At 43.3% G+C, this 15,178-nt stretch overlaps 1 protein-coding gene across 2 annotated transcripts in view; it reads left to right on the top strand.

The window, feature by feature from the left end:
* Positions 1-15,178, top strand: part of LOC137432402 (putative Polycomb group protein ASXL2) — a 122,951-nt gene that overhangs the window by 94,934 nt on the left and 12,839 nt on the right. For both annotated transcript variants that reach the window (XM_068124301.2, XM_068124302.2), the window contains one exon: positions 524-882. In XM_068124301.2, coding sequence (XP_067980402.1) covers positions 524-882 — 359 coding nt within the window. The remainder of the gene's footprint in view (positions 1-523; positions 883-15,178) is intronic.

The raw sequence follows: 15,178 nt of genomic DNA, 5'->3' as shown, positions 1-15,178 counted from the left end.
AACCGTACCAGTGCTCTGCCACCTGAGCTATCTGGGCGACCCTGACCGAGCATGCCATTTTCCCACACATAGAATTGCCACTCTCTTTCCGTCAATGCCCCGGAAGCAGTGGAAGTCCTTCATTCGGACTGTTGCCCATATTAACCCTGTTCAGATTGATTCTTACCGAGACTGTATGCACATATTAACAATGGTCAGATTGATTCTTACTTGGACTGTATGCACATATTAACCCTGGTCGGATTGATTTTTACCTGGACTGTATATCCATGTAAACACTGGTCAGATTCATTATCATTTCGATTTTGTGTGCCCATATTAACACTGGTCAGATCGATTCTTACCATCATTATATTTTAGTGCTAACACTGTTTTTTTGTTTTTTTAATAGAACCCTTTTGCAGCCTGATGTATATTTTACTAGGAGTTGCAGCTCTTAGGATGTGGAAACTTTGAATCACCATTCATTTTGCTTTTTATTTATTCTTGATTTTTTTTCTTTCCTATCACCCAACCTCTTCAGAGGCACACTTTGCCTTTGTGGAAAGCACTGGGATTCTTGAAGGAGCCACCATGGTTGAGACAACAGGAGGGCAAGGGACCTTTAGTGGCATTCCTTGAGCAATTATGGCTCGAGCAACTCTGCCAAGCCAACGGGAGCCTGAGTCCTCGGTCAAACTCATCCCCAGGGAAAATCAATTCCGTCACAACACCGGATTCGTCCTTACCTCTGGTGCGGCATGCCCGATCACCTGTACGTATTTCTTCGAGGCTGGCCGTCAACGGAGAACGGAGAGGGCTGGGTGGTGCGCTCCAGTTGGTGGCAGCATCTTCGAATACATCTCACAATGGCACCGCGGAAGCTGACACAGGACATTTCTGGCGAGTACTGTTGAGTTTGGCATTGCCAAGAGGCTTTACAGGAAACTGCTGGGATGATGACAGGGCAAATGATGCAGAGTTCCAAGCAGTGAGTCATATACTCGTGCGCATAACTAAATACAATTCTGTGCTCGTTGAAGAGAAACTCAACTTGAAATTAAAATAACTGATTTATTCGACCTTATCATTACCAATTTTTTCCCCCACATTATATCCTTGTTTGTAAAAAATAAATAAATAATAACTTCAGTTTCCCTAGTAATTTCTGTGGAAGCACCCGTGTCTTGCCATTTGTGCTCTCTGATTGGCTGTGAAACACAAGGGATACACAAGGAACTTAGATGCAAGAGGTGGCCATTTGGCACATCAAGCCTGCACTACATCTCTACTACATTAATTAAATCTGACAGTCTATCAATTTAAATTCACTGTGGGTGAGGGAGCATGGGTGGAAGAGTGTGGTTGAGTACAATGGGGGCAACCACAGACATCACAAGGGAGTTTTATAAATATCCATAATATAACAATACTATACATTATCACACATACTAAAATACGCATTTTGTTGTCTTGTCTGTCTGATTACGATACATTCGGTCGTTACTTATCCAATCTCAACCAAACGTAACAGGGGGACTAAGGGTCACACAATGGAGGTTGTAGCCACCTCATTCCCTCCCACCCCCCCCCCCACCCCCAACTCCTCAAGGGGGTTGTCCACCTTGGGCAAAATTAGTGTTTGGCTGAACAGCTCACATTTTGTATCCCACTCATACGGCACATCTGGAATCGGACCTGAACCAAAATTGAATCGGCTTGTTCTTTCATCTAACCAACTCATCCACCAGGTTTTGTCATAACTCGTCCACAACTTTTTTTTTAACCCTTCGAGTACGGGATTTTTTTTTTGATAAAAATATCCCCGGGACCGGATTAATTTGGCATTTTGGTACAGGAATGCAACCACGTACTGACGATCTATTTATAGGTATAGTCAATGACGTGTAGTAACGTCATCCGTACACAAAACTTTTTCACGGGTTGCGGAACTGGACGTCAACCGCACTCAAAGGGTTAATATCATGCTATACTGTATATTGTTTTTGGTCCCATCTCTCAATGGTGAAGAATCACTTCAAAAATTTCAAAATCCTCTTATCTGGATCCGGATCCGGATATTCACCAAAATCGAATCAATTCTTCCTTGTCACAGACCCAAACCTGTCCACCAAGGTTTGGCCAAATCCGTCCAAAACCATTTGCGATATCATGCTATAATAAATCGGTTTTAGCCCTATTACTCAGTGGTGAAAATCACTTTAAAAGTTCTCTGATTCAAATCCACAAAAACTGAATCAATTTTTCCTTGTCACACACCCAAATTTCCTCCAAATCCGTCCATAACTTTTTGAGATATCCTGTTCACAAACAGACAGACAAGCAAAGAAGAAAGACCATGCAGAGCACGATACTTGCAAAACCAACCCCCACTTCCCTCTAAAAGAGTTGCCATGGAGACGTCAAATTGTCCATTTCATTAAGATTAAAATCGACGATGATCCTAATCATAGCTCGGGTCAATAGGATGAAAATTGATTATTTTAAAAGTTTGACCTTTGGCTTTTTGACCTCAAAAATAGCTGCTTTCCCAATTCAGTGATGCACTATGCAATTGCTCTATAATTTTCAGGTCAATTGGATGAAAATTGATGGTTTTAGAAGTTCTACCTTGACATGACCTTTTACCTCAAAAATAGTTGCTTCCCAATTCAGTGATGCACTATGTAATTGCTGTTTAATTTTCAAGTTAATATGATGAAAATTGGTCTTTTTTTTTTTCAGATGAAAATTTATGTTAGAAGTTTGACCTTGAGTTGACCTTTTGACCATAGAATAATTGGTTTCCCAATTCAGTGCCTCAATATGCAAATGCTGTTCAACTTTCAAGTCAATCCGATGAAATATGATTTTATAAATTTGACCTCAAGATGACCTTTGACCTCAATCAATAGGCTTCTCAGTTGTGACTACCTCTACAACTTGGTAAAGTATCATGATCGGTTTAGAATTGTGACCTGTAGGCGAGTGACAAACAAACAAGAAATATGTCGTGCATAGCATGATACTTGCGAAATCCCTAAAATAAGTTGTTGACCTTTCGCCTATGTTGGCCTTTCGGCCTATGTTAACATCAAAAATAATTGGTGGTGGAATTCAGTGACCTGACATGCAAATCCTCTTCAAATTTCAAGTCAATCGGATGAAAATTTACAATTTTAGAAATCTTGTCTATGTTGACTCTTTGACCTTTAGACCTCAAAATAATTGGTGGTTGAATCGAGTGACCTGATATGCAAATCCTGTTCAAATTTTAAGTAAATCGGATGAAAATTGATGATTTGGAAGTATGATAAAACTTGTTGAACTTGGGCCTATGTTGACCTTTTGACCTCAAAATCAATAGTCTTCTTGCTTATGACCAACGCTACTGTTTTGTGAAGATTTTTAAAAGATCAGTTTAAAATTGTGACCTGTAAGCGAATGGCATAGACAGAGACAGACAGACAGAAAGTTGACTGACCAATATAACTGAAAAATCTTCGATTTTGCAACTAACAAGGAAACAGTCAGCCTGACAGATAGGATGAAAATCTTGAGAACCTTGCCCTTTGACCTATATAGTCAAAAAACATTGACGTCCTCCCGTTTGACCTTCAGAATCCGCTGGTAAAGTTTGATGGAGATAGCTGAAAGCGTTCGTAAGTTATCGCTCACAAACAAACAAACAAACAAACAATACAGACATATGACGAAAACAGACAGACATATGAAGAAAATTGAAAGTTTTCATCATAAGCAAACAGACAGGGGTGAAAACGTAACCTCCATCCACCTTTGGTGGTGGAGGTAAACAGGAAGCAAAACACGCATTGTTGTGACCAAAGCTACACACAATATTCTAGATGAGGCCTCATTAAATTCCTTTACAGTGTTTACACTACCTCTTTTGATTAATGTATCCCCCCTTTACCGAGCGATAAAGTTATTGGAGCATGGAATGAAGGTATTGGAAAGGGTGTTGGAGAGGAGGATAAGGAAGAAAGTGAAGATCGACGAAATGCAGTTTGGATTTATGCCAGGAAGAGGAACGACAGACACGCTTTTCATTGTGAGGCAGTTGCAGGAGAAGTACATGGAGAAGAGGAAGAAGTTGTTTCTTGGGTTTGTTGATCTGGAGAAAGCATTCGATCGGGTTCCACGCAAAGTATTGACATGGGCATTGAGGAAGTTAGGAGTGGAGGAATGGTTGATCAGAGTAGTGATGGCAATGTACAAAAGAGCGCGCACAGCTGTAAGGACGAAGGACGGGAACAGTGGTGAGTTTGAGGTGAAGGTGGGAGTGCATCAGGGGTCGGTACTAAGTCCACTACTATTTGTAGCTGTGATGGAGGTGCTGGCTCAGAACGTAAAGGAGGGTTTACCGTGGGAGTTGTTGTATGCAGATGATCTGGTGTTGATTGCGGAAAGTATGGATGGACTGAAGGAAAAGATGAACACGTGGAAGGAATGTATGGAGACAAAAGGTCTGAAGGTGAATATCGGAAAGACGAAGGTGATGGCAAGTGGTAAAGCATGTGGTGAGGTGGAAAGAACTGGGAAGTGGCCCTGTGCTGTGTGTAGGAAGGGTGTCGGAGTGAACTCCATTCAGTGTACAATGTGCGCTGAGTGGGTTCATCAAAAATGTAGTGGTCTGAGAGGGTCATTAACCAGTGTGGCAGCTACATTCAAATGTAAGGTGTGCACAGAGGGAGCTGCAGATGGAGGAAATGTTGAGTTGGATCTTGGAGACGGCGTGAAGCTGGAAGGTGTGAAAACATTTTGCTACCTCGGAGGCATGCTGAATGGAGAAGGTGGATCAGACTCGGCAACGGTTGCTCGAGTGAGATGTGCATGGAAGAAGTTTCGGGAATTGAGTGGCGTGCTGATGATGAGGGGAGTGTCGTTGAAGCTGAAGGGAAAGGTGTATGCTGCATGTGTGAGAAGTGTTATGATTTATGGGAGCGAGACATGGGTAATGAACGTAGAGCAGCAACGAAGGTTGGAAAGGGTGGAAATGCGAATGGTTCGACGGATGTGCGGAGTATCGTTGAGAGAGAGGAAGACAAATGATGAATTGCGAAAGATGATGGGAATAGAGCCTGTGATTGATGCTGTGAAAAGGAACAGGTTGAGATGGTTTGGTCATGTGTTGAGGAAGGATGAAAGTGACTGGTTGAGAAGAGTGATGGAAATGAATGTAGAAGGAAGTAGAAGACGGGGAAGAACGAGAAAGACTTGGCTAAAGATGGTGGAAGAAGAAATGCGGGCAAGGGGGTTAACAAGGAGAGATGCAGAAAATAGGGCAAAATGGAGAAGATTGTCATGGGGACCGCAAGGCTAACCCCCGCTCTAGCAGGGAAAATGGCCTTAAAATTCATGTTGTTGTTGTTTGTATCCCCCCACAAATACAACGGAAACCCTGTATGCTTTACCTATATCTACCTGGCACTGTGCTATCTGCTTAACCCGTGTCTATTACCACATAAAGATCCTTGTACTGTGTGACACACTCCAAGATTTCCCCTTGTTATGTAATCTCTATTTTCATTATTCTTATCCATCCCTAGCACCTTATATGTCCTAATAAGTACAGTCTGCAGGAAAGTAGCGAGACTTTCCTGAATCGTATTGCCCTGTCTCTCCTTACTATCTTCCTTACCTCCAAGCTTAGTCATCTGTAAATTGAGAAAGCCTACTCATAACCTCACTATTCAAATCATTGATGTAAATTATGAATAAGAATGGTCCCAGTACTGATCTCTGAGGTACCCCAGTACTTGCATCCTCCCATCCTGATGTCATCCCACATACAACTACTCGTTGCTTCCTATCACTAATCCAGTTTCATAGTCTACCCACCACTCCACAAGCCCTCACCTTAGCTAACAGCCTTCAATGTGGAACCTTATCAAATGAAACATCTACTTCACACGTGTTCACAGCCAATCAGATACCACCATTGATTAGACATGGTTGCTTCCACAGAAATTGAGAAAAGCATTAAAATTGTATTAAATATTTTTCTTGTAAAAATGAATTTTTTTAAATCCTGATCAGATGTCGAACTTCTATTTATGAATTTGAATTGTCGCTTAAGTTTTTGCTCAATGAATCTAACATGGATATCTTAAACTGAACTCCAGCCCAAGTAATGATACTGCTGCCAATTAACCTCTGGGCAAAGCTTGAACACAAACCTTCGCAATGCAAAAATGACCTCAACTAGCTTTGCAAAATAAACTTTTTTGCTCGATCATCAGATTCGGTTATTTACATTAATATTATTCATGTTAACATCGGATTCGGTTATTTATGTTATATTTACGTTAATTCTCTAATAACTCTTAATAAATTCATTTTTTAAAGTTACAGATCCGGATGAAATGGTGGGGGTTTATGTATTATATTAGCCAATTGATTAATTATTAATTTTTTATGATTTTTTTTTTTTCATTTTTTTTTTCTTTCTCATCTGGGCAATATCTCAGGCACCATTTGAGCTAGGAAGCTGATATTTGGACACAACAGTGACCAAGTGATGTGGCTATGAAAGATATTTATTTATTTATTTATTGATTAATCAATTAATCGATTAATTTTATTTATTGATTAATAAATTAATTATTTAATTTTTCCGATGAATGACAATTAATTTTCTAAAAGTTACAGCTTCGGATGAAGCACTGGTGGTTTCGGTATGCTATTAGCCAATTGATTAATTATTTTATTATTTTATGATTAGTATTTATTTATTTATTTATTTATTTATTTTTTTTTTTTTTTTTTGTATACAAGATCGAGGCTCGTGAAAGAGCGAACATTAATTACACAGAAAGACAAACCGACACATAAAACATATAACATAGGGAGCGGTAGACAAGATGGGGAGAGAGGGGGAAGGACACAAACACAACATTTGAGAGCAGGGACCGAGAGACATGGAGACATCGAGAGATCTGAGAGAGGGCGAGGGCTTTGGGGGGGGGGGGGGGAAGGGGGCAGTGGGAGAGGTATGAAACATATGGACACTGCCAGGACTTCCAGGAAAGAAGTTGGAATTTCAAACAAGGTGGATCTGGGGTGAATTAGCGGGGGTAGAAAAGATCAAGGTTTTGGATGGGGGAAGATAAGAGATGGTGGTGAACAGCTGTTTTAAAGACCTGGAGGGAGGAGTGGGATTGAAGGGAGTGAGGGAGTTTGTTCCAGAGGCGGGAGAAAAGAGGAATGAAAGAGTGAAGGTGAGCGGAGAGCCGAGATTTCGGCAGTTTAACCATCAGAGGGTTGCTGGCAGATCTTGTGCGACCTGTAGGAATATTTGGGGGACAGAGCACAGAGAGAGCTGGGGGTGCAAGGCCGGAGAGGAGTCGGTAGAAGACAGAAAGACCACCTACCTGCCTGCGGTGAGTGAGTGAAAGGCCCTCAGAGATAGCTTCATCGCGGGAGATTCCAATAATTCTGAAAGCTTTGGTTTCAACAGCGTGAAGCCGAGCTAGGTGTGAGGCAGGAGCACCGGCCCATAGGGGAGAACAGTATTCCATTGAGCTGCGGATGAAAGCCTTGTATGTGGTGAGGAGCTCAGGTGTGCCGAGGAAGGACTTCGCACGACGGAGGATGCCCAGTCGGCGACTGGCTTTGGAGGCCAGCTTGGAAATGTGGTTTTCCCAAGAAAGATCATGGCAGATAGTGAGACCCAAAATCTTGAGCGACAGAACTTCTTGGAGAGGATTGTTGAGAAAGTAGATGGGAGGGTTGTCCAGTCGATCTTTTCGGAGAGACATAGTAAGAGTGTGAGATTTGTCAGGATTGAAAGACATGTTCCACTTGTTTGACCAGTCTGTGATTTTGTCCAGGTCTTCAGAGAGTGAGGAGGCAGCAGACTGCCGATCTGAGGGAAGAGGAATGGAGCGGCAGAGAGTGGAGTCATCAGCAAAGAGATAGAGAGGATTTTCGAGAGAGTCAGAGAGATCATTGATGAAGACCAGAAAAAGCACGGGGCCCAGAACACTGCCTTGGGGAACTCCAGCCTGAACAGGAAGAGGAGATGAGAGAAACCCATTCAGGGCCACACGTTGACGACGACTAGAGAGGAAGTCCGCCAGCCATGCGTGGAGATTTCCATGGATACCAAAGGAGGAGAGTTTGGTGAGCAGAGCGGGGTGCCAGACCGTGTCGAAGGCACGTGATATGTCGAGGGAGACAGCTCTAATTTCCTGTTTGGCATTGAGGACCTCCATCCATTGTTGAGACAGCAGAAGCAGCATGTCCAGAGTAGAGTGACCTGGTCTGAAACCAAATTGATGATCAGAGATCAAGCCATTGGAGAAGAGGAAAGATTTCATATCAGAAGCAATGATGGATTCCATGACTTTGCTGATAATTGGGAGAAGGCTGATTGGTCTGTAGTTGCTAGGATCTGTTTTTGCACCTTTTTTGTGCAAAGCGGTGATGTTGGCTGATTTCCAAGCAGATGGCAGTTGACCTTGAGCAAAAGAGAGGGTGAAGAGAACAGAGAGAGGGTGAGATAGAGCAGCAGAGCAGGATTTTAGGACCCGTGGGCTGATGCCGTCGGGTCCAGTTGCAGAATCAGAGTCGAGGGTTGACAGAAACTTTTCCACCTTGTCAGGAGGAAAGGACACGGAGTCCAGGAGCAGCAGGGTACGACTGGGTATGGTGGGTACAGAGAGGGATGGGTTTGGGACACAAGATTTAGAGGCAAACACAGAGTTGAGGCATTCAGCTTTTTCACGTGCGGAGTCAGCTGTGTAGCCGTTTGAGGTAAGGGAGGGGATGGAGGGGGAACAAACACCAGAAACGGATTTGACCAGACGCCACCAGGATTTGGAAGAGGGAGACAGATAAGAGAGTTCGGTCTTGAGAACGGAGAGATATTGTTTCCTGGCTCTCCTGAGGGTGGACACACACTTGTTTCGGGCTTTGTGAAAGGAAATGAGATTTCCTTCCATTGGATTTGCTTTCCAGGAGACGAAGGCAAGTTGTTTCTGGGCAACAGCCTCACCACAAGATTCCGTGTACCATGGACGGGAGGAAGGGTATGACAACTGAAGACGAGATGGGATAAATCTGTGCATGAGAGAGAGCAATTTACTTTGGAAGAATTCCCAGGATGAGTTGATGTCAGAGGTGGTAGAGATGGGAGACCAGTCCAGATGATTGATGGCTGCTTGAAGACCGTGCCAGTTGGCCTGAGTGAAATGCCAGACTCGTCGACGCTGAGCAGGCTCCCTGAGGATGGTCAGAGAGATGTCCACTTTAACAAGGACATGATCAGATGATCCGATCGGAGCAGAAGAAGAGCAGCAGACATTTTCAGGGAAGTTAGTCATAACCAAGTCCAGAAGAGAAGATGTTCCGTTGACTGAGATCCGGGTCGGGAAATTGACAGATTGTGTCAGTCCCAGTGAGTCGCAGAAGTCCTTTGCTGAGGAGCCATGGCTGGTGAGAGAGGTACCCACACCCAGCCAACTGGCATGATGACAGTTGAAATCACCACATATGAGGAAGAGAGAGTTGGGATGAGTAGTTAGAAGTTGGTCCATATCATCAGACAGCGAGATGTAGATGGAGTCATCACTGTTTGGTGGACGGTACAACACACATATGAACAAGAGGTGGGAGCGAAGGGGAAGCCGTAGCCAGAGGTATTCCTGGGGGTGAGGTGGAGAGAGTGCAGTGCAGGGCGAGTGAGGAAGAGAGTTTTTGATAAAGATAGCAACCCCGCCTCCAGGACGAGGCTCAGGTCTATCATACCGGAGGAGGGAGTAGCCCGGGAGAGATACTATGGAATCAGAGACATCATAAAGGAGGAAAGTTTCTGTTAAGCAGATCACGTCTGGTTTGACAGAAGCAACCTGTATGGAGAGATCAGTTAAGTTTGAACGAAGGCCCCGGATGTTTGAGGTCCATACCGTTAATGAAGAGGAAGGGGGAGCATCAGATACAGAACAGGGGGGAGGAGGGGTAGGGTAAGATGTGGAAGAGGTGGAAGAGGTAGGGAGAGCTGTTGAAGGTGTGTCAGAGATTTCAGAATAGCTCGGAGAAAGGGAAGGATGGGGTGGACAAAAGGTTTGATGGTGATTGGGTGAGCCACAATGAGGTGTTATTTGAGGAGGGGGAAGAGCGAGGCAGAAGGTTGGGGGAGATGGAGGTGAGAGTTTGAAGGGGGAAGAAGCGGGGAGGACGCTTTGAGGAGGGGGAGTGAGAGGGGGGAAATTGAGAAGCAATGAGGGTGGGGAGATTTGAAGGGGAGGGGTGAGGGGGGAGTTTGGGAGGGAAGGGACAAGGGGAGGGATTTGAAAGGGATGGGATATGGGGGAGATTTGGAGGGGAGGGGTGAGGCAGGAGTCTAGGAGGGGAGGGGCGAGGGGGCGTCTTGGCGGGGAGGGGTGAGGGGGTAGTTTAGGAGGGAGGGGGCAAGGGTGGAGATTTGAAAGGGATGGGTGATGGGGAAGATTTGGAGGGGAGGGGTGATGGGGAAGATTTGGAGGGGAGGAGTTATGGGGAAGATTTGGAGGGGAGGGGTGAGATTGGATTTTTGAAAGTGTACGATTTATGGGAAACGAACATTTATTGCAAAATGAGTTTCTTGTGACCTTCGAGTTAAAAATACGTTTAAGGACGCTGGATGGAGGATGGAGTGCAGGAGAGTTTAGGGAATGTAGAAAAAAGGCACTATAGGAGATGGATATTTTTTTTGGGATGAATTGATTTGGTGAGCAAGTCGAAAGCAGCCTTTTAAAGAAGAAGAAGAAAAAGGTGTTATAAAATATGACGGAATACATAACTTGAGGGGAAAGTGTAAACATTGAAGGTTAATGAGTGAAAACTATCTGGGGAAATGGGGGAGAAACACGTGGTCAAAGAACGAACGAACGAATAAGAATGAATAAACGAATGAGAACAGAGAAGGAAATTTTTTTTTTTTTGTTTTTTTTTTTGAGTTGAGATTTACACAAGGAAGTAGGCTATGGGTGAAAAGACTGGGAATACAGAGAACGAAAGTTATTGGATCACAAACGACGGACCACTGAGAGAAAAACAAAGCCTCAAGGTTGTACAGTGCACACTGTACAAGGCCTTGCTCGCGACACGGCAAACAGACGATCAATTTATGAAAGATAAACACCGAGAAACAACCAAAGTTGCACACAATAACTTCACACACCGAAAGATAAATACAGTTTCGACAAAATACAATTGTGAACAGACTTAACTTCGAAAAACGTGGAGACCGTGTGGAGCTTCGAAAATCCCTGCCGCCGTCTCCAAGAAAATCCTTTTTTCTTTCTCATCTGGGCAATATCTCAGGAACCTTTTGAGTGAGGAAGCTGATATTTGCACATGACAATGACCAAGTGATTTGACTGCAAAGGGTATTTTTGCTTTATTGATTAATCAATTAATCGATTAATTATTGAATAATTCAATGAATGACGAAAAAAAAAAAATTTAAGTTGCAGATTCGGATGAAATGGTGGCGATTTATGTGTTACATTAGACAATTGATTAATTATTTAGTTTGTTATGATTATTATTTATTTATTTTCATTATTAATCATTTATTTATTTTCTTTCTCATCTGGGCAATATCTCAGGCACCTTTTGAGCTCGGAAGCTAATATTTGGACATGACAGTGACCAGGTGATGTGGCCATAAAGGATATTTTTGATTTATTGATTAATCATTTAATCGATTAATTATTTATTGATTAATCAATTAATTATTTAATTTTTTATTACTGACTTATTTAATTAAATTTCTAAAAGATACATCTTCGGATGAAGCACGAGTGGTTTTGTTATGCTATTAGCCAATTGATGAAGAAAATATTTTATAATCTTTTATTGATTTTAATTATGCAATTAATCAATCAATTATTGTACACCTCTCCCTCCCAACGCAGGTGTGGAGGTTGAAGGAGGTGACAGTAAGGGAGGCATTAAAAGAGAGGCTGAGTAGGGTCGAGGATGATGTGGTTGAGCTTGAAAGTGGTTGGATGTCAATGAAAGCTCGTCTGTTGGGAGCCGTTGGTGAGGTATGTGGATGGACAAAAGGACCACCGAGGCACTCGGAAACATGGTGGTGGGATGATGAAGTTGGAAAGAGGATTGACGAGAAGAGGAAGAAGTTCAAGGAGTGGCAGAAGGCGAAGGGTACGGGAGCAGAAACAGCAGAGCATGAAAGTTATAAGGCAGCCAAGAAGGCTGCAAAGAAAGAGGTAGCAAAGGCGCAGGAGGCATGTAGGAAAATGTTCGGAGAACGCTTGGATTCGGAAGAGGGTCAGAAAGCAGTATTCAGGATTGCAAAGCAGATAGCGAAAGAGAGGTGTGATGTGATGGGGGTGAGTTGCTTGAAAGATGAAGTGGGACAAATCGTTGTCGACCCAGATGGAATTAAAGGAAGATGGAAAAGATATATGGAAATGCTGTTGAATACAGAGAATGAATGGGATGGCAACATAGAGAGTAACCCAGTTTTAGGACCGGCAGAGAAGATAACTGAGAAGGAAGTTGAGGAAGCGATAAAAGCAATGAAGAGTGGAAAAGCAGGAGGGCCGACGGGAGTTGTGGGAGATATGTTGAAGGCAGCAGGAAGTTGGGGTGTGAAGAGAATGACAGAGATCTGTAATCTGGTGGTGAAAGAAGGCCGCATTCCAGTGGATTGGGAACTGAGTACCCTCGTCCCTCTATACAAGGGGAAAGGTGACCCTCTGGAGTGTGGCTCGTACCGAGCGATAAAGTTATTGAAGCATGGAATGAAGGTATTGGAAAGGGTGTTGGAGAGGAGGATAAGGAAGAAAGTGAAGATCGACGAAATGCAGTTTGGATTTATGCCAGGAAGAGGAACGACAGATGTGCTTTTCATTGTGAGGCAGTTGCAGGAGAAGTACATGGATAAGAGGAAGAAGTTGTTTTTTGGGTTTGTTGATCTGGAGAAAGCATTCGATAGGGTTCCACGCAAAGTATTGACATGGGCATTGAGGAAGTTAGGAGTGGAGGAATGGTTGATCAGAGTAGTGATGGCAATGTACAAAAGAGCACGCACAGCTGTAAGGACGAAGGACGGGAACAGTGGTGAGTTTGAGGTGAAGGTGGGAGTGCATCAGGGGTCGGTCCTAAGTCCACTACTATTTGTAGCTGTGATGGAGGTGCTGGCTCAGACCGTAAAGGAGGGTTTACCGTGGGAGTTGTTGTATGCAGATGATCTGGTGTTGATTGCGGAAAGTATGGATGGACTGAAGGAAAAGATGAACAAGTGGAAGGAATGTATGGAGATAAAAGGTCTGAAGGTGAATATCGGAAAGACAAAGGTGATGGCAAGTGGTAAAGCATGTGGTGAGGTGGAAAGAACTGGGAAGTGGCCGTGTGCTGTGTGCAGGAAGGGTGTCGGAGTGAACTCCATTCAATGTACAATGTGTGCTGAGTGGGTTCATCAAAAATGTAGTGGTCTGAACCACCGTTTAGAGGCCATTTTTCCCCGCAAAGCGGGGGTTGGCCTTTTCGGGGACCGTGGTAGTTGTTGTTTTTTGGTCCCCTTTTTGAAGCAATGTTTTACGGCCGGATGCCCTTCCTGACGCCAACCCTTTTTGCCGCCTTCAACGACAAACAGGGAATTACCAGTGAACTGGTACTCAATTAGCCGACCTCGGAAGGATGACAGGCTGAGTCAACCCCCCTGGCATTAATTCGGCGATCGACCGAGATTCGAACCCAGGATCCTAGGATCCTAAGCCGGCACCCTAGCCGCTACCCCAACACCAGGGATACACCAGGTCTGAGAGGGTCATTAACCAGTGTGGCAGCTACATTCAAATGTAAGGTGTGCACAGAGGGAGCTGCAGATGGAGGAAATGTTGAGTTGGATCTTGGAGACGGCGTGAAGCTGGAAGGTGTGAAAACATTTTGCTACCTCGGAGACATGCTGAATGGAGAAGGTGGATCAGACTCGGCAACGGTTGCTCGAGTGAGATGTGCATGGAAGAAGTTTCGGGAACTGAGTGGCGTGCTGATGAGGAGGAGAGTGTCGCTGAAGCTGAAGGGAAAGGTGTATGCTGCATGTGTGAGAAGTGTTATGATTTATGGGAGCGAGACATGGGTAATGAACGTAGAGCAGCAACGAAGGCTGGAAAGGGTGGAAATGCGAATGGTTCGATGGATGTGCGGAGTATCGTTGAGAGAGAGGAAGACAAATGATGAATTGCGAAAGATGATGGGAATATTGCCTGTGATTGATGCTGTGAAGAGGAACAGGTTGAGATGGTTTGGTCATGTATTGAGGAAGGATGAAAGTGACTGGTTGAGAAGAGTGATGGAAGTTAATGTAGAAGGAAGTAGAGGACGGGGAAGACCAAGAAAGACTTGGCTAAAGATGGTGGAAGAAGAAATGCGGGCAAGGGGGTTAACAAGGAGAGATGCAGAAAATAGGGCAAAATGGAGAAGATTGTCATGGGGACCGCAAGGCTAACCCCCGCTCTAGCAGGGAACATGGCCTTAAAATGCATGTTTGTGTTGTTTTGTAATTAAGCACTTGTACATTTCCTCTCTCTTCTGGCCATGATCTCAGGCACCTTTTGAGTTCGGAAGCTGATATTTGTATGTGCCAATGACCAAGTGATTTGGCTGTAAAGGCTATTTTTGATTTATGAATTAATCGGTTAATGACGAAAAAAAAATTTTTTTTTTTTTTTTTTTTTACTTACAGATTCGGATGAAATGGTGGTGGTTTATGTGATCTATTTGCTAATTGATTAGTTATTTAATTTTTTATTATCATTATTTGTTTATCTTCATTATTAATCATTTATTTATTTTCTTTCTCATCTGGCCAATATCTCAGGCACCTTTTGAGCAAGGAAGCTGATATTTGGACATGACATTACCAAGTCATTTGTCTGTAAAGGGTATTTTTGATTTATTGATTAATCAATTAATCGATCAATTATTTATTTAATGATAAATTAATTATTTAATTTCTTTATTTATGACTTATTTAATTAAATTTCTAAAAGTTGCATCTTCAGATGAAGCACTAGTGGTTTAGTTATGCTACTAGCCAATTGATTAAGAAAATATTTTATGACAATGTTTTATTGATTTTAATTATGCAATTAATCAATCCAATATTGTGCACCTCTCCCTCCAAATATAGTCTCTATGAGCTGCACGGCGGTATTGCCGG

This window comes from Myxine glutinosa, chromosome 8 (genome assembly GCF_964187855.1).
Source record: "Myxine glutinosa chromosome 8, kmMyxGlut1.1, whole genome shotgun sequence".
NCBI classification, from domain to species: Eukaryota; Metazoa; Chordata; class Myxini; order Myxiniformes; family Myxinidae; genus Myxine; species Myxine glutinosa.
The sequence above is the reverse complement of the archived record's forward strand: the minus strand, read 5'-3'. Positions and strand labels throughout refer to the sequence as shown.